This window comes from Hoplias malabaricus, chromosome Y, assembly GCF_029633855.1.
Source record: "Hoplias malabaricus isolate fHopMal1 chromosome Y, fHopMal1.hap1, whole genome shotgun sequence".
NCBI classification, from domain to species: domain Eukaryota; kingdom Metazoa; phylum Chordata; class Actinopteri; order Characiformes; family Erythrinidae; genus Hoplias; species Hoplias malabaricus.
Window position 1 is genome coordinate 54,497,891 of NC_089820.1, and position 27,323 is coordinate 54,525,213.

At 42.3% G+C, this 27,323-nt stretch overlaps 1 protein-coding gene across 1 annotated transcript; it reads right to left on the bottom strand.

Moving 5' to 3' along the window:
* Positions 1-7,396: 7,396 nt before the first annotated feature.
* On the bottom strand, positions 7,397-26,645 carry LOC136679273 (tetratricopeptide repeat protein 17-like). Its single transcript, XM_066657710.1, has 25 exons — positions 26,454-26,645; positions 24,770-24,859; positions 24,474-24,643; positions 24,237-24,348; positions 24,012-24,143; positions 23,590-23,699; positions 23,137-23,284; positions 22,756-22,895; positions 22,076-22,236; positions 20,940-21,052; positions 19,627-19,773; positions 19,413-19,528; positions 18,133-18,286; positions 17,374-17,445; positions 16,172-16,396; positions 14,404-14,590; positions 12,800-12,931; positions 11,820-12,079; positions 11,562-11,712; positions 11,300-11,420; positions 11,048-11,207; positions 10,578-10,661; positions 10,206-10,325; positions 9,859-10,002; positions 7,397-9,776 (listed from the first exon to the last, which is right to left on the bottom strand). The coding sequence occupies exons 1-25, from the start codon at positions 26,628-26,630 to the stop codon at positions 9,645-9,647; spliced, it is 3,558 nt and encodes a 1,185-aa protein (XP_066513807.1). The 5' UTR covers positions 26,631-26,645; the 3' UTR covers positions 7,397-9,644.
* Between the last annotated feature and the right edge of the window lie 678 nt (positions 26,646-27,323).

Below are 27,323 nucleotides of genomic sequence, written 5' to 3' on the forward strand. Positions count from 1 at the left end.
GTCTACACCCAACATCACACACACACACACACACACACACACACACAGCTACACCCAACACCACACACACAGCTACACCCAACACCACACACACACACTCACAGCTACACACACACACACAGCTACACCCAACACAACACACACACACATAGCTACACCCAATACCACACACATACACACACACACACACACACAGACACACACGCAGCTACACCCAACACCACACACACACACACACAGAGAGACACACACACACTAAGACACAATGTTTATACACTCACAGCTAGGTAGGGATGTCTACATCACTGTATCTAAAGACGTTTTTGAAAGTTACGACAGTCAAATAGTCATTAACATAAACATGAATATATATATATATATATATATGATATGCTCTGAATAGCTTATTGTTACATTACATTATGATATTTACTACAATAATAACACCATATCATCATATTACCCAACCCAGGTGTCCATTATAGACCCAGAGCCCATATCATTCAATGTTCTTTTGGCTTACAGCTGTACAATGAGTCAGAATGATCAAGTGGGAGTCCCCATCGTTTGTCCCCAAACTACCAGAGGATGTTCAAGACCGTGGTAAACACGTGGCCTATAACATGTCAGACCTATAAACAAACTAATACTGAACCATCACACGTCATATTTATACAGCTGTGGCAAAGGTGAAGGGTATCAGCACCAGAGCAGTGGAGAGCTCCCGAACAGTCAACACTGGGGATCTGGCTGTACACATTCATTTTCCTACACCATTCTACAGTGATGTATTGTGATAATTCTCAGGGACAATGCTGTCATTTATAGTCATTATATTAAGTATATATTCAGTGATTTATAGTGATTATTCTTAGTGATTTATAATGATTATTTTCATTGATGTTACTGTAGTTTATAGTGATTAATCCCAATGATTTGACAGTGATATATAGTCATTATGTTTAGGTATTCATCAGTGATTTATATTTATTTTTCAGTGACCATTCTCAATGACTAGCAGCCATTTTCATAAGTCCACCATTCCTTTCACACCCTTCTTTCACTTTCAGTTGTTCAACCACATCTGCAGGGATAGTTATCCACACCTCCAAAGTGCAGACTTAGAGGTTGGTTGCATTTTCTGTGGTTCGCAGTATGATGTGAAGGTGTGGGATCTTCTCAAAATTAATAACTTATATTCACTGTCTGCTTCAACTGGGAATGAAATATAGGAGCGGAATATAGCACAATAATTCATATGTAACCATTGAAGTAGGTTCTGAAAATTGCATCCCTCAAGGGTTCTAGACGATAGATAGATAGATAGATAGATAGATGGGTGGACCACCATGATGGGTGGTCTTTTCAGTGTCTGATTGTGTGTGTTACATTCACACTGGAGCGGTTCATTCTGCAGCTCTGATACTGAAGGATGTGAAAGAAAGGAAAGGGGGCTCAACAGCGCCCACATGCTGCACGAGCTCTCTCATTCACTGCTTGGCGAGAGGGTGATTCCCAGTCAGCACAAGGAAAATATCCAGCTTTCGTTATTGTGTTTGCGGGCTCTCTGCGACCAAATAAAACAGGGATTAATCATAAAGCCACTGCACTAAAGAGTGGATGGGGTCCTACGGTTTAAAAGGGGTTAATTCTACCGAAGGACAGACTCTGTGTCTGTATGGAGCACGCACATTGGTTCCAGGGTTTTCTCGTCTCTCTCTCTCTCTCTCTCTCTCTCTCTCTCTCTCTCTCTCTCTCTGTTTCTGAGGGTGGACCCCCCCCCCTTCTCCAAGGCCCCCCTCCCTTCTATTTCTAGATCACGATCAAACTCTGTTACTATTTATAGCTCACAAACGCTCCTCTACGTGATCGCCGTGACATGCGCGTTCACGTCGTCTCCCTTCTTTTTCGTGCCTCACGCATGGGCTGCGTTTGCGGGGAAAACACGAGCGAGGAAAAGAAATAGCCCCTTCTCTTCCCCTCGGAAGCCTCGTGAGTGCCTCGTGCTGGACACCGCTGTGAGCCTTGCCCCATTTTCCCATTTATCCTTTTTCCCTTCGCATCCTTTGTTAGAATAGTTTGCTCTCCATTCATCCATCCATCCATCCGTCCATCTATCAGTTCGTCCATCCATCCGTCGTTCAGCCACTTCATATGAATGACAGCTAATGGAAGGAACCAAAATAAGAAAAAAACAACAACTAATTTTTCAATTTTCCTTCCTTTATTTCTTTCTCTTTTTTCCAGGGTGCGTCAGCTCCTAAGCATTGACGTCACGTTTAGGTCCCCCCCCCTCCTCCTCCTCCTCCTCCTCCTGCTCTTCTGTTGTCCTGATTAAAGACTTCATTGGTCTCAGTGGCTGTTTTGTTGGAGTGGCACCACCTTAATAATCGCAGTTAACTGCATTAAATGTTACATGAAAATGACAAAGCATTTCTATTTTCATCAGACATGCACATCTCTCTCTCTCTCTCTCTCTCTCTCTCTCTCTCTCATGACCAAGAATGGCCACAGCCAACTTCTAAATGGAGATGCAGGGTTACTATTCTTAGCGAACTTGTTGGTATTTCACCAAAGTCACGTCGAAATCCAGCACACATGTCCAGTCGTCGCATTGCGAAGGCTCTGAGAAACGTGACAAACTGCCGACACTCAGGACCTGCTCTTGGTCTTCCATGGGTCAGCATGCCAAGCATCGCCTATGGATTTCTGGCCATCGTACAAACACTCAGTGTGGATCATGCAGTACCACACAAAGCAAAATACCAGACAATGCATCGTCTCAAATAAGACGTGTTAGAGCCAACGAGCTCTGTCTAATGTTTAAAGAACTTCCTCGTGATAAAGAGGTGGCTCTGTGAAGGCAGCACTCAAGGAACCACCAGACCACTTTAAATGGTTCTTCCTTACAGTGGGAAACAAAGGAAAAAAACAAAATGGTTACAGACACAAGACGCCTTACTACGAATGATCAAAACGGCAGACCATCCACCATCCACTCTTTACTCGCTCTAGAACCATTCCATTATGTGGAATTTAAGAGGGTTCTCTACATTCACATCTCGCACAACGTAGCTCTTTAAATGGGCAGGGTATGTGACAGTTACATGCTCTTATCTAGAGTGAATAACAGGGGGTCTTCCCCAAGGACTCTGACTGGTATTATGGGGTGTGTCTGTGGAGAACAGGACCCCGTGCTGGTTTATCCACAATAATATTCCAATCGCTGCATCTGATAGGACCTGGCTCCAATATATTCCTCACTCCACGGGTTATTTTTTTTGCGTTTGAGATGCATTTTATGCTTTCTAGAAGAAACACACACACACACACACAGGACAACAAAAGTCAGAACTGGACTCTCTTAGTCTGCTGCTGCTGTTGGTCTGTCATCATAAACATGGATTTATCTACAGAGGAATGCTCTCGTCCACAAGCTCTCAGACAGCAACAGACAAAGCACGATGCACTGCATCAAAAACACAATCACTGTCCAATTAAAAACATGTATCTCCCAAAATAGTAACTTTACCAGAAGAAGGGAAAAAGCATCTTAACTTTCAATGAAAGTCAATGTAAAAAGATATTATTCTTGGTCATTTTTTAGCATTTCTATTGGTCCATTCATAATGAGGTTTTCACACAGTGTGAAGGACAGCTGCTGTGTTCAGATGTTGTAGTAAAGTAAAAATCTACCAACATGTAGATGCGTGTTTTTAATGGGATTGCTACGACATGCACCACAAATACACACCTCCATAATGAGCTAAGCACTGTTCCATCAGGAGTTAAGAACCGCCACCTTCACTACTGTAAACCAGTGGATCAGAAACAGCAGCACTGCTGGAGTTTTTAAACACTGCGTCTATTCACTGTACACTCCTCGGTGGTCCACCTTGTAGATGTAAAGTCAGAGACAGTAGCTCATCTGTCGCTGCACATTTTGTGTTGGTCGTCCTCTGGTCCTTCATCGGTGACACAGGACACTAGCTGCTGGAGGTTTTTGGTTGGTGAACTATTCTCCTGTATGGAGAGTGGAGCTGAAAACTGGACAAGGACCTGGCCTTAATGTTATGGCCAGGAATGGGATTACCATATTGGGCAATTTAAATGTGCAGGTTGCTCTCCGTGGTGCTGAAATACTGCTTGAAATCAGTATGTGTGAGTGAGTGAGTGAGTGAGTGAGTGAGAGGGGGGGGGGTGAGAGGGGGTGGAAGAGTGAGAGAGAGAGTGAGTGAAAGAGGGAGAGGGGGAGGGAGGGAGTGAGAGAGAGAGAGTGAAAGAGTGAGAGAGAGGGGGGGTAGAGTGAGAGAGAGAGGGGGGAGAGAGTGAAAGAGAGAGAGAGAGGGGGGGGGGTAGAGTGAGAGAGGGGGGGGGTAGAGTGAGAGAGAGGGGGTAGAGTGAGAGAGAGGGGTAGAGTGAGAGAGAGAGAGAGAGAGAGAGAGAAAGGGGAGAGAGTGAAAGAGAGGGAGAGAGAGAGAGAGAGAGAGAGAGAGAGAAAGAAAGAAAGAGTGAGAGAGAAGGGGGTAGAGTGAAAGAGAGAGGGAGAGAGAGAGGGGAGAGAGAGAGAGGGGGGGTAGAGTGAGAGAGAGAGGGGGGAGAGAGTGAACGAGAGAGAGAGAGTGAAAGAGAGTGAGAGAGAAGGGGGTAGAGTGAGAGAGAGAGGGGGGAGAGAGTGAAAGAGAGAGGGGGGGGGGTGTGAGAGAGATATATAGGCAGACAGAGGGGTAAGGGGGGGGGGCAAAATGCATTGCAAAAGTACACGGTGCACCAGAAGCTGCTTCTTTTAAAGAGGACTTCCACCCAAATTTTCAAAGTTTCAGCACCACTCATCACTCATCACTGGCAGTCAGAACGACTTGATGTGAAACTGTACATTTCAGAGGAACCCACTGACAGATTTTCTTTACACCGCTGGTGATAGGAACACCGTGCCCATCTTTGCCACAAGAACGCACTGTTAATAACAGGCTTTAGTTTAGTCCAAACACCATGTCTCATGCACTGAGCAACACTTCCCCTGGCAGCTTTTTATTGGGGGCTTCTTAGGGGCACAAAAACTCGTTCAAACAGAATCGGACTCAGTAAGAAATCAAAAGATCCAACCGCTCTGGACTGACTTGGTTTACTTTGCAAAAATAGCACTCGCCAGCAATTTTGGGAAATGGGTGGAGTTCCCCTTTAAGAGCCAGGACTGATGTATAATTGTGAACGAGTCGTGACTGCAAGCCGTTCCACTGGAGAAGTTACAGCCTGAGAGTCTGCAGCCCTCCACAGTCACTCACTACAGTGTTCAACACGTACGCGCAGAGAGGACGAGGGGAAAGCTTGCATTTACATAAACACACACACACACACCTCCGAGCTGAAACAAGAACCACTGAATACACACTGAAACTATTCAGATATTTTCCCGTGGGTTCTGAACTTGTGTAGTGTTTCCCGGGTGGTGGATAAAGGATGCTGAATGTGTAACAGGTTCACGTCATTGTTTCCTAACGCTGTCAACAAGCCTGTCCCCAGCAGTACACTCTTTCAATTCCTCCGGCTTCGGGCCACTGCAGAAGTTGAGTTACGAAGCAAGGCACGAACCGCACGAGCGCGAGGGCTAAACTTCAAGCGCACGAGCTCCTTCGGTCCACCGCGTAACAACAAACTCTCCTCCGCAAAGTTCAGAGTTTGTGCACGCGCTACGCTAAAGAGAGCAGGTCGCAAACCACAAGTGACAGGACAAGTTTTTAAAAACTGCACGCGGTCACCCATTGACACACACACACACAATCAGAAACCGCGAGCACTTACCGTTTTGTCGCCGGCTCGAGCGGCGCACGCTTTCTCCGCGTGTGCGTGCGTGCATGCGCGTGTGAGCGTGTCAAAGTCTACAGCCAGACTGGACGGAATGCGCGGGCATGCGCGCGCCCGCGTCTAGACCACCTCGTGAACGCGCCTCTTTATTTATTTATTTATTTATTTATTTATAGTTTGTTTATTTATTTCCTTTTTTTCTGAATGAACTGCGTCCTAAAAATGAAAATAACGAACTAGGTACGTGCACGCGCATACTGGACTACTCCATAAATTACATATGTGTGTATATAAATATATATATTAATATATTGAATATGAAAAAAATTTGTTATATACTTTTTCTTTTTAAGTCTTAGTTTACATTTCTACACACACACACACACACACACACAAATATATCCTTGCAGCCCCCTTGTGTGAAAGCCGGTGGTGCTGCCCCCTACTGGAGAGCAAAACCGCCCACCACCATCAGCCTATCACGGTGCTATTGACCCGCATTGACGTCACTGCGTCATTAGGTATCCCTTAGAAACATAGACATTCAAAAATAGCATCAAATTAATTCAGTTGGCAAAAGGAAGGGGTGCACTGGCTGGGGGTAAAAAAAGTGAGGGGGGTATTTTTAAAATGGCTTATTTTATTTATACATCTTCATATTTTAGGTGTAAACAAAATGTATTCAATGTCCTAGGCTACAAATAATAAATAAATAAATACAACAAAATAACGGATTTGTACCATTAATAAAAGCTCAATGACCCTCATTCAGCGTTGTTTCCAACTGCAGACGGTGTGTGTGTGTGTGTGTGTGTGTGTGGAGGGGGGAGTCATTTCTGTCTTTTTCCTATTTGCACGTAATACAATAAAGAGTGCGCGTGAAGGAAGATGTGGCCCCACCCACTAATGAATGAACAAAGAAAAACGAGATTTTTAGTGCAATACAAAAAAATAAATAAAGAAAAAAGAAAAAAAAACAAAAGCAGTGCAGTCTCTTCCTAGTCCACATTCAAAATAGCCAGTGTTTCCCACAAGGTGCTGTAAAACTGTGAGATGTCCACATAAGAATATAATGCAGAGTTAAGATTGTATTATATAAGTCCAGGATTAAAGAGAGGGACTCCAGGTTACCTTACATTACCCACTGTCTGCCTGTGTCTCTACGTTGTGTGTGTTTTCATGGATCACTCGTTTGGGAAACACCTAGTCAAAGCCTGCTTCTGTCAAGCACACAGCCACCTGCTGGTCTGAAAAGGTAGTTCAGCATGCAACATCTTAAATGTCTGCAAAAGGTGATTGTCTTTCAACATGTGCACCAAGACTAGAGCGGAGGTAACCCTTTTTCATTAAATCAGGAAACTGATTTACACAAAGACACCTAGGCACCAGCAAGACCTGACGGACCATGAAAACTCCGACCATCAGATAAACTGTAAATATGTACGAGATCTGAGTACCTCAAAGTGCATTGGGTCTGAAAAATTCCACAGATGTTAGCCTCTATTCTGAGATGAAAACAATACAAATGTAACACTACAAAGATTTATTAAGAAGGAAGTTGTGTGTAAAAGTATTGATCAGATTTTTAGAGTGTTTCAAACACCTGACCAACATAAAGTGCTAAAAAGGAAACATTTGTTTGTCCATTTTGCAATTTAGGAGTTAATGAAAGATTCCATACAGAAAAACAAACATAAATCTGAGTGATGCTTTGCTGCCACCTTCTGGTCAAACAGGAAAATGCAATATATATTAATAATGATGTGAAATATAAAGAGAATGTGTGAGTGTGTGTATTGCCCTGTGAAGGGCGCCCCCTCCAGGGTGTGTTCCCGCCCTGCGCCCAGTGATTCCGGGTAGGCTCCGGACCCGCCGCAACCCTGAACCGAATCAGCGCTTAAAGACAATGAATGAAACAGTGAACGAATGAATAAAATGCAAAGCCAACTTGCAAAATGTAAAATGCCATTCAAAACTGTTTTAAAACGTATTTTTATTCATTTTCAAATGTTCCCCCACCCAGGAAAATTATCTTCCATCTTAATCACAGGATTCAGTAGAAAAAAAATACCAAGTTTGTCTTTCAGAGGTAAAACACTGCTTCAGGTTCACTTTAAACCGGTGGAATTCTATATCATTTTTGTTATTGTAATTATTGTTGTCATCATCATTATTATTATTATTACTCTTTATAACAGTGATGTTTATTTATTGATTAAAATAAGACAGGTAACATTTTATTGTGTTGATGAAAGGAAAGACGTGATAATTGTACTATAATTTACAAACACTGATGTGTGTCGTGCGCGTGTGTGTGTGTGTGTGTGTGTGTAAATTTACAGCAAAGGTTTATGAATGAGTTTGATTTTAAGAAAAATAAATACAGAACAATTATAACCATCATACTGAAGACTCATGCCAATAACTTCAGCCACCTGTTACCACATTCACCGAGACTTACTGTGTAATAAAAACAAACTGTCTTGAATAAATACAATGGATACACTCAGATGGCAGCGTATGGCAGAATAACATGGTCTAATTTTTCTTTAATATACGAACACTGTAAAAACAAGGGGATATTTTACGCTTTGAGGAAAGAGAGCAGGAAAAAGCAATTCCCCTCACATCTCTTTACCATTCAACATTCTATACATTTAACCAATACATAGTATCGGTGTATACTTAGTCATTTTAAGATCCTGTTTATAAAGATATAGTTCAATATCAGGTGCAGAAACAACAAACTTTGAGTAGGACGAGAGAAACACTTGAATTAACCTCATAGAACTCACTTTTAAAGCAAGTAGAATTATACAGATCAAAGATTACACCCCCTCCCAAAAAAAAAAAAAAAACTACTTTCCTGCAAAATTCATCTCAAGCTCAAATCAAAACACACCTGATCCAAAAAGAGTGATGTGTACTGGAGATCTGGATCAGAGATGTTCAGTCCAGGGTGAAATGAACTCATCAGGAAGGTAGATTTGAGGAGGTATGGCTGGTGACCTTTGGTAAAGGTCATAGAAAAAGCACAAAGAAAAAAATGCTTAAAAATCAGTAGTATTGAGCAAATAAAAATAAAAATCACACAAGTTTATATTCAAGAACTGCCTTAATCCATTCATGTTTTCCAAATGGAAAACTTTATCATTTTCTTTCCTACCCTGTCGCCTTCCCTTTTCTGTAGTGTCAAGTATGTAAGTCTTGTGTCAAGAAACACCCTTAGCATAACGGCTAAAATCTAAGCTAAATGGGTGGATGAACTGATTCCAGACAAGTTCCATTAGGGCATAATATGGTTCCACTGTCTGACTTGGACACGATTGGCTAAAATCTTTGCCGTGTTGCTAATAGTAGCATGAGAACATACGTGAATTACTTTGAACTGTAATCCCTTCACGCTATTCTAGAAAATTTTAAATCGGAACATGTGGCTTTGGAACTCTGTAGTGAAAAGTGATTATATTGTACCAGTAAAGTGGGTTTAACAAGCAGCAAGAAACATAGTGTAGACTCTGCACTCCATATTTTGTAAGTGTTGTATTTGTTTTTTTAGCAGCTTGAGGGACAACAAACCTTATATTTCAATCACTGGCACCATAAAATCAATTAAAAAAAAATCTGTTGAGTAATTACATCTCTTTCTTTAAAACAATGAGGTTAAATCTAGTTAAACCAATCTATTCTGCCAAGGATGACATGTCGTAGGTGGAAAAAATGAAGACCAAAATAGACACAGACTTCACAGTTTTCTAGAATGAAGCTGCATGTATCTGTATGAATGAGGATATGTGCGTGTCGACCGTGTGGGTGCAGTACATCATCCTCCTGTATCTTTACGGAGCTCGCCTGTCCCTCTTGGTGAGGAGGTAACATTGGATTGTGCGAAGACGATCTTTGGCTGGGCCGAACTCCGGCTGAAGCTTTAGAGTGGACTCGTACCAGCCCATCGCCTTCTCAAACTCTTCCTGCGGGAGCACAAACCAACAGTGTGAAAAAACATCAGTTAAACGACTTAATTTGGAGAAGCAGTGAAGCCGTGAAACCTACCATGGCTATGTAGACATTAGCGAGTGTAAAATGATTCACGACAAAGTGAGGTGCGATCTCAACAGCCATGCGGGCCACGGTCAATGCGTCCTCCCAGAGTCGGGCGTTCTGGAAGATGTTAGCTAGGCTGATCAGGGGCACGTCCTGGAGAAATAGAGGAGGTTATTCGACAGCTGTTCCAGATGATATATGTTTCAGTTACTAAATCCATGTAACCGGGACAGACCCTGCTCTCTTTAAATAAAACATGGGAGTAATTCACACGCATTCTGTTTTAAGTATTGCTTTCATATACAATAAGCCACTTAATCAATTTTATTAACAATATTAATGAGATCGGCTGATACCTTCATGTGGTGAGGAGCAAAGTTTAGGGCCTGGCGCAGGCAGTCAATGGCCTTCTTGCCCTGACCTTTCACTCTCCAGTAGAGCGCTGCCATGCTGGAAAGAACCCATGAGGTCTGATTCTAATATGGAGAGACAGAATCAACACAATGAAGAGAAAACCAGCAGAAAAAAAGAATAATCAGAGAGGTGTTTAAGATAGAAAACTGCCAATATCACAGTATCTCAGAGTTCTTAATATAAGCTAACTTCATAATGACACATCAGTGGTCTATGAAATTAAGCTTGAAATGCTGTGTATCCTAAGATTTGCCTCAAAGCTAATGGCATGCAAGATACAATAACAACAGACCTGAAGAACACCCTGGTCATACCTTTTCCAAGACCTTGGCAATGCGGGTGCCCACTTGCTCAAAGGACTGTGGTGAGAATTTATCTTTTCCCAAATTCTGAAGTACCTGAGAAATATGAGAAATAATGTGAGCAAAAACAAGTTAGCAGTGTGCTACTAAAAAGGCTGTCACACGGTCAACGAATTTCCTTCACAGTGATTTAACGGGGCTCTACCTGCCGATGTGTTATATTACTGCCACAAACCACGTAACGTGTCATGATTCTGGTGCTATACTCCTCATTGTTGGCTGGAACTTGCCTGAACTCTACATTACACATGCACTGTAGTCTAAAACAAGAAAGGCCTTGCCAAAAAGAGAAAACATATATACATTACATTTGTGGCAGCTGCATGGGTGTTTGGGTGGTCAACAGCGCGGTATTACAATACTACGGTTATTGCGACAGCCCTATGACATACGGCCTGATTTACAGAGTATACAGGACCAACCTCTTTGAGCTGGCTCTCTCCTGTGTAGTGGATGCTCCCACGGTTGGCCACACCCCCTAAGTGGTCTAGCGTATGCATGCTAGCAGGTAGGTTAGGGTTACACAAAGGTTCTGCAGCCGGCTCCTGAAGTGGGGTGGCAAAGTCTATGTGCTCCGTGATGCTGCAAAGAGGGGGTGGAAAAGAGGAAGGACACATTAATCAAACCAAATGTAACATGAGTAAATTCAATAATGCAGCAATGCAGTAACATACTCAATGTTTTTAGCTGACACAGCCAACCAAGTGCTGGCAACAGTGGTCAGGTCTACCCGCCGTGTACGCTGACACTCCTCTGGTCCTGGCCAACCCAAACTGCTGTAGTCTCTCCACCTCCCTGTAAAATACAATACACATACAGTGTGCCTCTCCTTAATTATTTAATATTCAACACTGCACACGGCTGTCCAAGTATTGTGCCTTATTAAAAGCGCACGTAGGAAACAGGTTAAAGTAAGTGTTCAGGGATGACCCATACCTGGTGGTCCAGGAGCAGGAATGGTGGGTCCACTGATCTCCAGGACGGACTGTCCTGGTACAGACGCACTCTGGGGGATATCCTCGTCTCCCGCCCAGTCCTCTGAAGCCTCCAGTTTAGGTTTTCTCATCCTCTTCACTTGGAGTGTGATCTGTACACCCAGAGGTTAACAAAAAAATCAAGTAATTTTATTTCATATTTGAACAACTTTTTTTTTTTACTGCTTTATTTATAATAAAATGTCACCATAACGCTCACCCATTCTGCTCCGTCATCATCCTCACAATTGCCGAAGCAAGGTCCACCACTCCTAGCTCCCATGCCCTTATGGTTCTGCAGGACACGGATTCCCCGCAGATCTCCGCGTTTCCCACTCATGTCCAGAGCTCCCTCAAATGCACCCATCAGTTCCTCTCGCAGTTGCCAGTCCTCCTCTCTCTCCAGACTTTCTTTCTTATCCTCTCCACTTCGCTCCTGCTGGCCCACCTCTCCTGAGCCATTACTATCCACCACTACTTCTGCGGATGGGAGGAGGGAATGAATGAATGAGACAGAGAGATGCATGCACTACTACTACTACTGTTTGAGTGAGCGTTCACGGTGGCGCAACAGGTAGGTGTCGCAGTCACACAGCTCCAGGGACCTGGAGGTCGTGGGTTAGATTCCCGCTCCGGGTGACTGTCTGTGAGGAGTGTGGTGTGTTCTCGCTGTGTCTGTGTGGGTTTCCTCCGGGTGACTGTCTGTGAGGAGTGTGGTGTGTTCTCCCTGTGTCTGCGTGGGTTGCCTCCAGGTGACTGTCTGTGAGGAGTGTGGTGTGTTCTCCCTGTGGCTGTGTGGGTTTTCTCCGGGTGCTCCGGTTTAACAAAACACACGTTGGTAGGTGGATTGGCAACTCAAAAGTGTCCGTAGGTGTGTGTTAGTGAATGGGTGAGTGTGTGTGTTGCCCTGTGAAGGACTGGCGCCCCCTCCAGGGTGTATTCCGCCTTGCACCCAATGATTCCAGGTTGGCTCTGGACCCCCGCGACCCTGAACTGGATAAGGGTTACAGATAATGAATGAATGTATTCTTAGTGGCAAAAGTATAAAATGTTGGAGATCAAATGTCTTTAGGCAATTGTCAATGTTTCACTCTGCATAAAAACATTCAAATGTATGCTTAAAAAAAAAAAAAAAAAAAGAACTGTAAGGCAACTACACACCTAACAAATTTCTGAAAGAGAAAAAGTCTGTGTCCTTACTCTCAAACAGGAGCGAGTCCTCCAGGGCAGAGCCAGGCATAGCATTATTGCTCGCTTTGTCCTGCTTCCCCACAGCACCAGAGTCCCAGTCTTCCACCTCCACATCCTCCTCTCTTTCACAGCCAGAGCCATCTGCACAGCAAATAAAACAGCCTGATAAATCAGCACTGGAAGCAACTGTTTAATTTGACTATATTTAGAAAAATGCTCCTCTTTGTGCAAAAACTTTTACTAAAACAGAGACTCAGAGATGAAACTAAGACACAAATACACCATTAGGACTAGAGTGGTGGTGTATTAATATCTAAATCAATGGCATAGCAAGTGTTTCCCCCAAACTGGGAGAGGACAATGAGTTCAGTGCAGAGTAGAGCAGCATCTAAATAAAGCTTGAGCTATTTCCGGCCCGTTGAATTATTGAGTGCAAGATTTCTCTACTTCAAAGCCCTGTGGCTTGACGGGGGAACAGCGTCAGGGGAAAGAGTGCTGAACTACAGGGGAAGCGGAGAGATGGATGGAAGCAGAGAATGAGTAGGAGGAGGGAGTGAAGGAGAACCTAGAATAGAAAACGCAGCAGTGAGGGAGCTAAAAATGGCTGAGAGATTACAGTGACTAGGCTATAAAAAGACCTCAACCCACAACACAACTGAGGCTGAAACACAAGGGATTAGAGCAAAGACACAGCGAGGCAGAGGAAGGAGAAAGGTGCAATATGTAGACAGTCTCGGGTAAATTCAGGTTAAAAAAAAAACAAGCCCAACATATAGCACTGATGGTATGGACAGATCAGTTAAAAAAAACACTACGAAATCTATCTTTTTCTGTTTCTAATGCAAAGGAAGTACCCATCCAAGGCAGTCCAAGGTAGGAACACACCCTGAAGGGGGGCACTAGTCCATCACACCCACACATTCACAGCTAGAGACACTTTGAATTTCACTCATCCAGCTACCAGCATGTGTTTTGGCTCTGTGGGAGGAACTCCACATAGACACTAAGAGAACACACCTCACTCCTCAAAGACAGTGACCTGAGGCAGGTTTTGAACCCATAACCCCAGAACCCTGAAGCTGTGTGTCAATGACATTACAAGTTGTACCAGAGTGCCAACCTTTAAATGGAAATGGAGACATCCTTGGGAGGACTCCAAACACCAAGTTTTTGGGTAAGAGCTGAATGTGCTGCAATTTATTTGATGAATTAAAAACACTGGAAAAACATTAAATTTAAATAGGAGGCCTGCGCACAAGTCATGGCACATTGTAAACCTTAGTTTGTTCTTACTAGGTTTGAGCAAATAAATAGAAGTGCAGTCTGTTTGGTGCCAAAAACGTGTTAATAGTGTTAACATAAGAAGCCAACAAAACGTCATCTGAACAAGTGTTTCGTGAACAGATTTAGTAGCAGGCAGACAAAAAACGGTTATTTTACCCTGACATAAATATTACTAAAATGGCCAAAAGTGAAATAGTGCCATGTTATTTTTTGTTTAAAGCTTATTTATCTTTATTACCAGCGTCTAGCCCTCACATAGTGCATTAAAATATTATTCTGTTTGCAGTTGGAAAGCGATTAGAGCAGCCATTGGTGGCAAGAGGACTCACGCTGGCAGGCCTTGTGCTGGAGGTTATAGAGAAAGGGGTAGAACTGCAGGCAGCGCAGTAAAGGAAGACTGGCACGGCACTGGCTACAGCTGGCACTCAGAGCCAGAGCCTGACGGAACAGGGCCAGGGCACCAGTCAAGTTTCCCCGAGTCAGCTGTACACTCACCATGCTCAGCAAAGTGTGAGGCTGCAAGTTAAGGAAAAACAGAAAATTTAATACAGGGAGACACCAATAGGATAACAATGTATGTAACGATGTACAACAAATGGGCTACATCTTTAACCATAAAATCGGGTTAACAGTAGCGGTTAGCTTCACTCAAATGATTACCTCTGGTAAATTTACAATACTGGAAAATGTATTAAAACATAACATATTAAAACAGTTGTACATGTGACATGTTATGTTTATTGTTTTCCTAGTATGTTAAATACAGCAAATAAACAACAACTCAATTTTAAAGATATGTTTTGAATCTGATATCACAGGGCATGCCTAAAATTCCTTAAACATTCATTCATTCTCTGTAAGCGCTTATCCAGTTCAGGGTCGCGGTGGGTCCAGAGCCTACCTGGAGTCATTGGGCGCAGGGTGGGAACACACCCTGGAGGGGGCGCCAGTCCTTCACAGAGCAACACAGACACACACACATTCACTCACACCTACGGACACTTTTGAGTCGCCAATCCACCTACCAACATGTGTTTTTGGACTGTGGGAGGAAACCGGAGCACCTGGAGGAAACCCACGCGGACACAGGGAAAACACGCCAACTCCTCACAGACAGTCACCCGGAGCAGGAATCGAACCCACAACCTCCAGGTCCCTGGAGCTGTGTGATTGCGACACCTACCTGCTGCGCCACCGTGCCGCCCAATTACTTAAACATTTGTAAAAGAATTCATATGGAGTCGTAAACCACATTTATGCAGCTTATTTATACCTTTGTCGTCTGTAACTGCTTATCGAGTTCAGGGTCGCGGTGGGGCTGGAGCCTACCAGGTACCGGTTCTTCACAGGGTGACACACACTCACTCACATCTAGGGACACATCTGAGTCGCCAACCCACCTACCAACGTGTTTTTGGACTGTGGGAGGAAACCGGAGCACCTGGAGGAAACCCACGCGGACACAGGGAAAACACGCCAACTCCTCACAGACAGTCACCCGGAGCAGGAATCGAACCCACAACCTCCAGGTCCCTGGAGCTGTGTGATTGCGACACCTACCTGCTGCGCCACCGTGCCGCCCAATTACTTAAACATTTGTAAAAGAATTCATATGGAGTCGTAAACCACATTTATGCAGCTTATTTATTCCTTTGTCGTCTGTAACTGCTTATCGAGTTCAGGGTCGCGGTGGGGCTGGAGCCTACCAGGTACCGGTTCTTCACAGGGTGACACACACTCACTCACATCTAGGGACACATCTGAGTCGCCAACCCACCTACCAACGTGTGTTTTTGGACTGTAGGAGGAAACCCACGCAGACAGAGGGAGAACACATCAAACTCCTCACAGACAGTCTCCTGGAGCGGGACTTCAACCCACAATCTCCAGGTCCCTGGAGCTGTGTGACTGCGAAACCTAACTGCTACACCACCCCATTTATGCAGCTAATAAGTGAAAAACTATATGAAGGACACTACAAACACATGCTAAGAATTACACTCCACAGTAGCATATGTTGTTAAATAAATCAGTTTGAGAAGTTGTCTGTGCCTCAGAGTTGTGTCTATAAGCAAAGAGGTGATAGCTTTTGTGTACCTCAGATACATTAAACTCCAGGGCTTGCTGCAGCAAGCTATAAGCCTCACTGTCCAGGCCGTAATGGAGCAGCAGGTTGGCAGTGTTCACCAGTGGTATGACTCTGTGCTGAGGAGGTGCTGAGTGTAGGGCTTGGCGGAGACACTGCAGAGCTCTGGTGCCATTTCCCTGAGCTCTCCAAAACAGCCCAGCTTCATTCTGCAGCAGCCACCGTGGAGCAGTCATCTACACAGCAAGAGGAAAGCATTTAAAAGACTTCCACCAAAACAGTCATTCAAAACTGCAGAACCTGAAATTCTGTTTTAGAGAAACATATTGAGTTCGTACTGTTTAGAGCAGGAATAACGTGAACCAGATGTCTGAGGCGTTCATTGGCTCTACAAGTTAACCTCAAAGTCATTTTTTACAGGAAGCAGTTATGAATACCAGGAATCAACATTTCATATCATTTTATATATTTTTTTACTTTATTTAAGTAAAAAAAAGTTAAATGATTAAATCTCTTGTGTTTCAGTGCCTACTTATTAGAACCACAATAACTTGAGATTAAATCCCTCTGAATTACTGCTTCTCAGTGAAATTATGCATTCGGACAAGACCCTATTTTTTCAGATTTTCAGATTTCAAACCAGTATTGTTCTGGAGGTTGCATTGTTCATGATATTTATAACTCCCTCAGTAATATTCCAACTTGCGCTAACATAACAACAAATCTGGGATAAAGGACATGGCCATGTGCCATGTGTTGGGAGTGCCACGCCTGTCAAGATAGCCTGCATGAGCATCTGGGTTGTGACATTTCAATTCATGCTGCCTGTGCTAATGTGAGCAAAATCATTCCCTCAAGCCAGTCCATTTCATACAAAAGCAGAAAGCTAAAAACCTCACAAATAACAGTACGGTACCTCCTTAGTTCAAGTAATAAAACCTGTTTATAGAGGGAAAAGCGCTTATGAGTCAGTACACCAACATTTTCCGTTTGTTTCACAGCATTCACAGAACACTGTAAGAACCCAGCACAGGTAGGCCAGGTTTCTCTACTCTTAAATTAGCTCGCCCACATTCAATGTAAAAAGGTTTAAGTGCAACAATTTCCACTCAGAAACACTAAAAAAACTTCAAGGTGCTAATGTGGGCCAAAAACAAGGTCATGTGGCATTTGCCATATTTTGTATTCACTTAACACAGCCTGTTGGCCTTACCTTTTCCAAAGCATGTGATATCATTGCTCCAGTTTGTTCCAAACTCCACCCGTTGCTACGCCTCAGCAGAACCTGCACCCAAAAAAGAGCTTCACCTTATCACCACATAACAGACACCACCCATTTGTTTAATAAACTTAATTATTAACATTAGGAATGATTGTCTGTAATATCTCTGCAGACAGAGTAGTGAACTCTACATGTTCAGCTCTGAACATTTACATATTTCAATCTTTTTTATGAGATATGGTTTTTTATTCACTTTTTATGCTTGTAGTAATGTGACAATTATATACACATACAGGTCTACAACTTATTTAAAAGACAAACATTTGTTTTTCCTTCTTTCTCCTAATAACAATCCTGAAGCAAAGCCCATGATTTAGTTTTGTTATTCTTATTATCAATAAAATGCTTTCGCACACATTGTCCATTCTCTCAGCTCTACTGACCACTCTGTAGTTCTACAATTACAGACTGTAGTTCATCCACTGCTCTCCATATTTTATTAGCTCCCTTTAACTCTGCTCTTCAATGGTCAAGATACCCACTGATATGACTGCTAGATTGAGAATCCACCAACCAAAATTATCCAGCCAAAAGCATCTGGTGACCACTGGTTACTAACATAAATGGAGCAGCAACAAATAAAGTCACCAGTCTGCTGATTAACTTTAATATTAACATATGACATGATGTCCTTTGTGTTCGTGTTTAAAACTTTTGCATCATCAAATAAGAAACACTGGTGAATCCAACCTGAATGGCATGCTTATCAGGCAGCTGTTTCCCTTCCTGGGGCCACGCCACAAATGCCAGGGGGTCACCTCCGGAGAGCTGAGCTTTAGAACTGCAATCTGGGGGCTCCAGTGACCCTGGTGGGCTGCTGTTCACGTACAGGTTTTTCTGAGCCCTGGACACAACAGAGTCAGAAACTGAAGCTTAATAACAAATTAACTTCATCAGAGCTCTGTGCTTTTGTTTTAGAGAACCTAAAATCTGGTTTCATACTGCAGCAATGCACAACACAAAGTGTAAAAGCAAAACAAATAACCACCAGAAGTTAACACCAAGCTGTGCACTGTGAATGAAGACACAGAATGATACAGACTGATAGCTGCTATCTATAATCTTTCATTCATGGGTTTGAATTGAGGGGGCACCAGTCCTTTACACACTTACACATTCCCACTGATGGACAATTAAGTAGCCAATCCACCTACCAGTGTGTGTGTGTGTTTTTGTTTGTTTTTGGTGGGTTTTTTTAGGGCCGTGGGAGGAATATTCATTCAGTCATTCATTATCTGTAAGCGCTTATCCAATTCAGGGTCGCGGTGGGTCCAGAGCCTACCTGGAATCATTGGGCGCAAGGCTGGAATACACCCTGGAGGGGGCACCAGTCCTTCACAGAGCAACACAGACACACACACATTCACTCACACACTCGGACACTTTTGAGTCGCCACTCCACCTGCAACGTGTGTTTTTGGACTGTGGGAGGAAACCGGAGCACCCGGAGGAAACCCACGCAGACACGGGGAGAACACACCACACTCCTCACAGACAGTCACCCGGAGCGGGAATCGAACCCACAACCTCCAGGCCCCTGGAGCTGTGTGACTGCGACACTACCTGCTGCGCCAGTTTATATGTGCGCTTATCCAGTTTTTCTGCCCCTCAATTCTTCAGTGCTGAGCAATACAGTTATAGTAATAGATAAAAGAACCATGTAACCTGTTGTGTATCACTGTTGAAATCACTATATAACTGTACCATTACTTACATATTTAATTAAGTGAAAATCTCTATGTGAAACAGTGTTTTCTGGAGCCCCACTGGCCTGCACATTGTAGTGTAACACTTTTATAGTCCTTGTAAGAGAATATACTTTGCAAACAATTTGCAGCAAATACAAAACTAGAAATTCAAGAGACTGAGGGTTAGAAGTCAGCATGACATGTCATCTATGATAACCAAAATGTCACCTGCACGAGAGAAATCAAACTGAGAGACAAAGAGAGAAAATCAATGAGTCTTACACAAAGCCATGGCTTTCTGGAGGAAGGAAGAAGGTGGGAAGAAGGTGAGCAGAGGGAATAGAGGGGAATCTCTGGGAGCAGTCTGATCTTCTCGGCCACAGCACATTATGAGCCTCCTGTTTAACATCAAATATACACAAATCTTAAGCTCCAGTGCTATAGTGCATACACTAATAAACTTTGGATGAGGAGGTGGGTGGTCGGGGACGCTTACAGCTTTAGAGGATGATTCCTTGCTCCAATGTGCTGCTGGCTCCTCACCTCCAGCGACAGACGAGTAAAGCTGTGGGCTTCGGCTCTCATTCACATTCAGGTCTGACACCAGAGCAACACTGTGTGCTACTGACACATCCTCTCCAAACTACACAACACAGACACCATGACATCATTAATGGACAAAAAAAAAAAAAACCAAACACAGCCTCAATAATCACTTTTCCTCACACACCTGGGTAAAACAAATTAGCAAGCTAATTTACGTTCTAATCAAGGATCAAAAGAGGGAATCGTTTTATACCAAGCTACTTTACCCTGGCAATGTATGGTCCATGTCTAAATTTTTACTTTTATTTACATACTCGCATAAAAATAAGCACAAAGTTGACTAAGCATTCAAGCCTGACCTATACCTAGCAATATCTGGATTTACAAAGATTGACACTGTTCCATTTTTAAGCACCTTTTAAAGTACTTAGTTCGGTTTTTGTTGTCTATGTTGAATTTGCTTCACAAGTCAGGATCAGATTTCACACATACCACCACACCAAGGCTTATAAATCCCTCTTTGTTAGATATAAATCTGATTTGCATCATTGCTGCACTTCCCAGGTTATATGTAAATACAAGATTCTGGCTTCTCCAAATGATATCGCACCAGAAAAAGTGTTCCATGTACTTGTGCATTTTATAGCAACTGAAAGCAGAAACTGGCACTAGATTTAGCTTATTGTGTAAAAAAACTAAAATATTTGTGTGCATCAACAATTCACACTAAACAGTATTGTTATTTGAATCTCTATGTGCCTAAAAGATCACAAACTCATTGCATTTACACATGGCTCCTTCACAATCAGCCCATGGTTAAGAGTGAATAAACTCTAGCAGCAGAAGCAGAATTATGGCGCTTTCCACTTTCCACTGCATGGAACCTAATCTACTTCACTCGGCTCTTCTGCTTTTCCACTAGCCAAATCTAGTACCTGGTCCTTGGAGCAGAGTAGGTACTAAATGTGACGTGTAAACCTTGCAGAACACTGAAAGGCCAGAGAGACTTGTTCACACAGCGGAAATGTAGACCTCCAGCACAAACCAGACCTTTGTAAAATCTCCAAATTACAGCAGCAGTCACGTTTGCTGTTCTCATTAGAAACGGGGATATGCAATGTTACATTTTGTGGGGGATCTGTGCTAGTGGAAAATCGACCAAGGAAAAGTGCATCCAGCTGTGCTGAGCCGAGTCAAGTAGAGCTGATGTCAGGCAGTGGAAAAGCACCGTTAGTGGACAGTGGTAAGCATGCTCAGTCTAACCTGTATGTATTGCACATTCTCAAACAGGTCACCTCTGTGATAACGGACAGGCAAGTCAAAGGGGCAGAAAAGACTATACTGCTGCTGCCCAAGATGACACATCTGGTGGTTACCTGAAAAGGACATTAATAAATCATTAACAGTTCATTTGTTAGTGCTTTTAAAGAGCAAACGATGACTAATAGAAATGACTAAGATGAATAAGAGATGACTAAGAGAATCAGAGAGTTCACAGAACAAAACAAATCCTACCACACTTGCATAACCATAATACATGTTTACCAATGTCATTAGACTTTATTACTCTTCTAAACATGTGCAATGGAACAAACTGATGCACATGGGGTAGGCCAGCTTTACACAATAAGTTGCAATTGTCAACTGCAAATCTACTGTGGTAAATACCTGACGAAACTGATATAATTCCGATACAACTGTGCAGACCTATAGGTCTACCATGGAGATACATTATATTGACAAAAGTATTCACTCACCCATCCAAATCATTTCCATGACCACGGTTGTATAAAACCAAACAAACTGTTCTACAAACATTTGTGAAAGAGTGGGATGCTCTCAGGAGCTCAGTGAATCCCAGCGTAATACCATGATAAGATGCAACAGGTTCAGTCATGAAATTTCCTTGCTACTAAATACTCCACAGTCAAATGTCAGAGGTATTATAACAAATTGAAAGTGACTGGGAACGACAGCAACTCAGCCACAAAATGGTAAGCCACTTAAAATGTCATGTTCTCTGTCTGGAGAAGTGTAAAATTTGGTGGAGGGGAATTATGATGTGGGGTAACTCCCATAAACAGACTCCTAAACCTTGTGGAAAGCCTTCCCAGGAGAGTTAAAGCAAAATGAGCCTTACATCATATTAAACCCCATAGATTAAGAATGGGATGTCACTTAAATCCATATGCATGCAAAGCTAGATGAGCGAATACTTTTAGCAAAATAGTGTATACGCTGCCATGTCAGTCAGCTTCAACACATTCAATAACTCCAACAGTTACCTGCATTCTGACTGACAGTTCACATAACTTCATAAAAGAAATGAAACTATTGTGGCTGGGTTTCACATGAGTTTCAGAATGTTTTGTATTATATGTAAAACTAGTTGTTCTTACCCAGCTGTGCTTCTTTTGCCATTTGTGTCTCATGGATGATGTTGCGCAATATTTGCTCTTCCTGAATCAGCTTGTGTTTGTCCATCATATTCTGCTGTCGCAAGTAATGGTCATGCTGCTTTTGGTATTCTTTCAGTTCATTCAGAGTGCGTTGCAAAGACCTACGGATTGAAGAATCACATTAGTTTATGTATAGCAGGGTATGTATGAAAGGGTATTTATTATTATATTTTAACAAGTGTCCAATCATAATGTCTGGAGCATATGTTTATATACAATGTAGTATAAATATGTTTTCATGACATGAGTCATGAGTCATGACATAACCTTCTGGACCCAAATTTCAATATGCATTTTCTGCATGTTTTGCATTCAGTTTATATTTATGTGACTTATTTAACATGTCAGGAAAAAATATAGCATTTAAATGGGTATTTTATGGATTTTTCCAATATGTTACATTCAGCAAGTAAACAACATTGCATTAAAATATGCAGAAGCTAGTTATCTGTAGAGAATGGTGTCACTGACAATGGAATATCACATATCACAAATAAAATTAACTCAGCTGATATATTTTTCAATACAACATTGTTTCATTTAAAACCTGCAAAAATAAATCAATATCAACATTAGTAATTTTGACTCCACAGGCTATTTTATGAAGCATTTGTTCATACCTGTGCTGAGCCTCAAGTCTCTGTTCCAGCTTCTGCTGACACAAAACAGCATGCTTCCTCCTCAGAGCCTGCTCAAAGCCTGGCTGGGCCTGAAGGGCCTGCTCATAGCACAGCACTGAGTGATTATATTCCCCCAACATCTGATACAGAGGGGAAACAGCAAAAGAAATATGTTTACCACAAAGTAAAATTTCAGCTACTTCGGTCATGTTACATTACATTAACACCTCCATTACAACTAACTTAAATATATCAACCAACTTAAAATGACATTAAAAAATATGTAATATTACCTGAACGCCCAGGCTTTCATATACCAATATACTAATGCAAATAATTCATATGGTACATTAATATTATGCATAGATACACAGTACTCACAGCATAAATATTGCCCAGGGTGTAGTGGCTAATAAGCAAATCAGTAGATATATCCAGGGCAGCATGTGCCAAGATGGCGGCATCTGCTGAAAAGTGAGCTCGATGCAGTATATTTGCCATATTGACCAAGGCTACATCCTTGTGCTGCCTACAGATGGAAAAAGGGAAGTGAATAACAAATGCAAAACAAATGTAAATCCATGGACTATACTGCTGACATAAGACCTCCGATATAAACACGAAACAGCAACAGGTCAGGCTAACAGAACTGATACTCTGTGATTCAGTTCTCTAAAAAGTTAGACACAGACAGACACACACACACAGACACACACACACACACAGACACACACAGACAGACACCTTTTAAGTTCAATAGTTTGTCATGTATTTAATCCTATACTTGTTGCATTTAGTCATGAATACAGCCTAAGTGTTATGATTCTGCTTTACCTGGGAGAGAAGTGCAGCGCACGGATAACACAGTCCACAGCTCTCCTGGGCTCATTTTTCATACGCCAGTAGAAGGAAGCCAGGTTATAAAGGACCCATGAAGAGGAATTCTAGATATATAAGAGACAAACAAAAAAAAATAGGTGAAAAAAAGTTAGTCATATGAAATAGGCTTATTTCACTCTTTGAGCCTCTACGTGATACGCTGAAATTGGTAATAAAACATTTCTAAACTGCAGAAACACTAGTATACATCAGAGGTGGGAATATTTAGACATGACTTCCCTCCTCCAAGCTGTGACTAACTAATTAAAAGTCTCTATCGGATATCACTATCAGAAAAGACAGAAAGCAATGTATCTAAAAATGTCCAAGTCCAGTTTGCATTATGTAATTTAGTATAAAACCCAACTTATACATACCCTCAGGAGGCCCTGGTGTATTCTATGACCAATTTCATCCAAGCGCTGACCCAGTTTGTGCGATAATGAAGCAAAGATTGGGTCATCTTTTGAGAGCAAAGGTGATGTGAGGTTTACTCTCTCTTGCACACCCTGAAAGGAAAGAGGCAAAATATACATTGCAAAAAGAGAGAAAGGGAAAAAAAATGACACAATCTTGAGCATTTATGTATAAATAATGATCACCCTTAAGTGTTGGAAAGCATGAATGCTGTACGGGAGCTCAAGAATTTCTGCACAATCAGGTTTTTCCAGATTTGGAGGTAGTAGTGACATGTAATCCACATAATCTTCAGGACTGTAATGCAAAAACGGGGAGTGAGGAATGGGAATACTAAGACGGCACAAGGTCTCAGTAAAGGATTTCTTTACACAGGGCACCATAAATGCAGTTTGGACGTAAAGGACATAAAGCGGACTCACTTTATGCCTTTGCTCTCTAGGGATATAAATGTGCCATCATAGAGGTCCAGGTCTCCCAGTGGAACCTTAGCTGTGACACAATCCGCATCCTCTTTGTAGTGTCGTTGTTCCAATCCAGTGTCTCTGTCTTCATTCTCCTCGATGTGAATTTTCTGAGCAACTAGTTGCTTCTGTAGATGGTACAAAAATTAGACAATTATAAAAATGAGTATTGTTCTAAGTAACAAAAAAAATATAAAACATGTCAGTCCTTGTGGAACAACGTGATATATCTGTCTAAATACAATAAACATCACCTCTAATTTCTTGAGGTAATTCATCCGAACCTCTTGTTGCATGAAAAGAACAAGATGGTGTGGGTGTTTCAAATTAAGTGGAGAGTCGACCTGTAAACAGAGCAGCATAACATACTATCAGTAAAGGGTTTAGTGTGTGTGAAGTTCAAAGACACGTTCCTTGCAAATGCTACATGTAAACTCCCATTTTTCAGCATATTTTCACAGTCACTTCAGATCTACAAAACATCACACAACCTAAGGCAGTTCTGTATTTAATTACAGTTACATGCCCACCAAAAACAGCGTGAGCAAACATAACCCTCTAGTTCGATAGACTCCTAAACAAATTCAAGGGCACAGCCACCAACTTCAAAACACTCTCTAAAATCAACACTTCACCTCCAAGCCATCCAAGCCCAAACTGCAAGAGTACTTACAACAAGGCATCCAAATAAGAAAGGTATTAAAAATCTGAAATAAAAAACTAGGTATACAAGAAAGGAGTCATCTCTCACTGACCCTTCATCAACCCAATCCCAGAACAACTAGTGCTGTGGATAACCATAACTCTAAAACAAAACGGAACAAATTCAGAACCACATCTACTACCTACCTCCAAGTCAGCCACTCAATTGCTCATTACCACTACAAAACTACGAACTACAAACAAGTAGTTTAGTGAAATACATCCAGTACATTTATTCAATCATTCATTCATTGTCTGTAACCACTTATCCAGTTCAAGGTCGCGGTGGGTCCGGAGCCTACCCGGAATCACTGGGTGCAAGGCAGCACATTTATTTAAATTATTACTTTGTCTTTTGACACCCAGAGAAATATAATATTAATTACTAGTTAATACAGTAAAATGAACAAAATGCCATTACACAGGATGAGTATCCCAGCATCCACCAAACATTACTCTTCCAGCATACAATGAATACCATTAAGATTATTGCCACGTGCAATCTAAACATATGACCGACATCAATATTTTAAGCTAATAAAGGCCTATACTGATGTTCCTTCCACTTTTCACTGCTCCCACAAGTGGTCCCCACAGCTGCCCACAATCCACACTGTAAACTTGGAAGAGGTTTTATGCTCTTTTTCACACAACCCTCCATTTTCTCCCAGACTTGAGACCAACATCAGCAAGATAGTGGACACAGGTTAAACACACCAAACACCACACAGGCAGTGACCTGAGGAGAAGCTCGAACCCAAAGAACCCTAGCCCTGAAGCCGTGCGGCAGTACCTGTTTCATCAAGTACATGCTGATACTTATCATGATTCCCATATCATCATGCAGTTTGTCTACCATGCTGGAATATAGTGCCATGTCAGCCAACCTCCAACCCTTCATCAGTGGTTAGTTCCAGACCACAGAACTGCTCTTTGCTAGAGCTGTGGACAGTAATAACCCTTCAGACAGACAGCAGCTGAACAAATTACTTTAAAAAAATATTACCGTTTCATTCCAGACTGCTCTCAAGCAAACAGGCATCATTTTTAACGTTTATATCAATGTACACACAACCGGACTAGCGCTATTAGGATACGGTACAGATTAAAGCAGAATTGGCTAATTTCTGTCAGGAACTCTGTGTTTACTGTGGTAATCCTAGCCTTGTTTCTCCGTTCTCCTAAAAAACTTAACCCTAACGTTATTGGAAATAAGGTAAATGTGAAGCTCCGTGCCTGCTGCTGGATTTTCCCGTCTTCAGTAACGACCCAGTGAGTGGTAGCTCGTCCAGGCTCCACCAACAGTACGCAGATTAAAACGAACATCCTCCCCCGAGCAGGCGCCCCAGACACTTCATAAAAACCGAGAGAATTTCTCCGGTTAGTGCCGCTGCTCTCGTCGCCGTTCGCCATTTCTCCTCTCTCTCCCGTCCATTCGACCCGCAGCGTCACCGCTGTCCTTGTACATCCGGGTTACTCGAACTGTGACGTTACTATAACAACGCCACAGTACAACACCGCACACAAACTACAACACAACGGTACACAGACCACAGCAAACAAACCGCAACATAACACTGTACACGAATAACAAAAATGCACAAAAACCACAACACAACACTTCACATAAACCGCAACACATCTGTACACAAACCACAACACAACAATGTACACAAAAACAACACTACACAAACCGCAACACAACACTGTAAATAAACCATGACAACTGTACACAAACAACACTGTACATAAACCGCAACACACCTGTACACAAACCACAACACAACAATGTACACAAAAACAACACTACACAAACCGCAACACAACACTGTAAATAAACCATGACAACTGTACACAAACAACACTGTACATAAACCGCAACACACCTGTACACAAACCACAACACAACAATGTACACAAAAACAACACCACACAAAACGCAACACAACACTGTAAATAAACCATGACAACTATACATAAACCGCAACACACCTGTACACAAACCACAACACAACAATGTACACAAAAATAACACTACACAAACCGCAACACAACACTGTAAATAAACCATGACAACTGTACACAAACAACACTGTACATAAACCG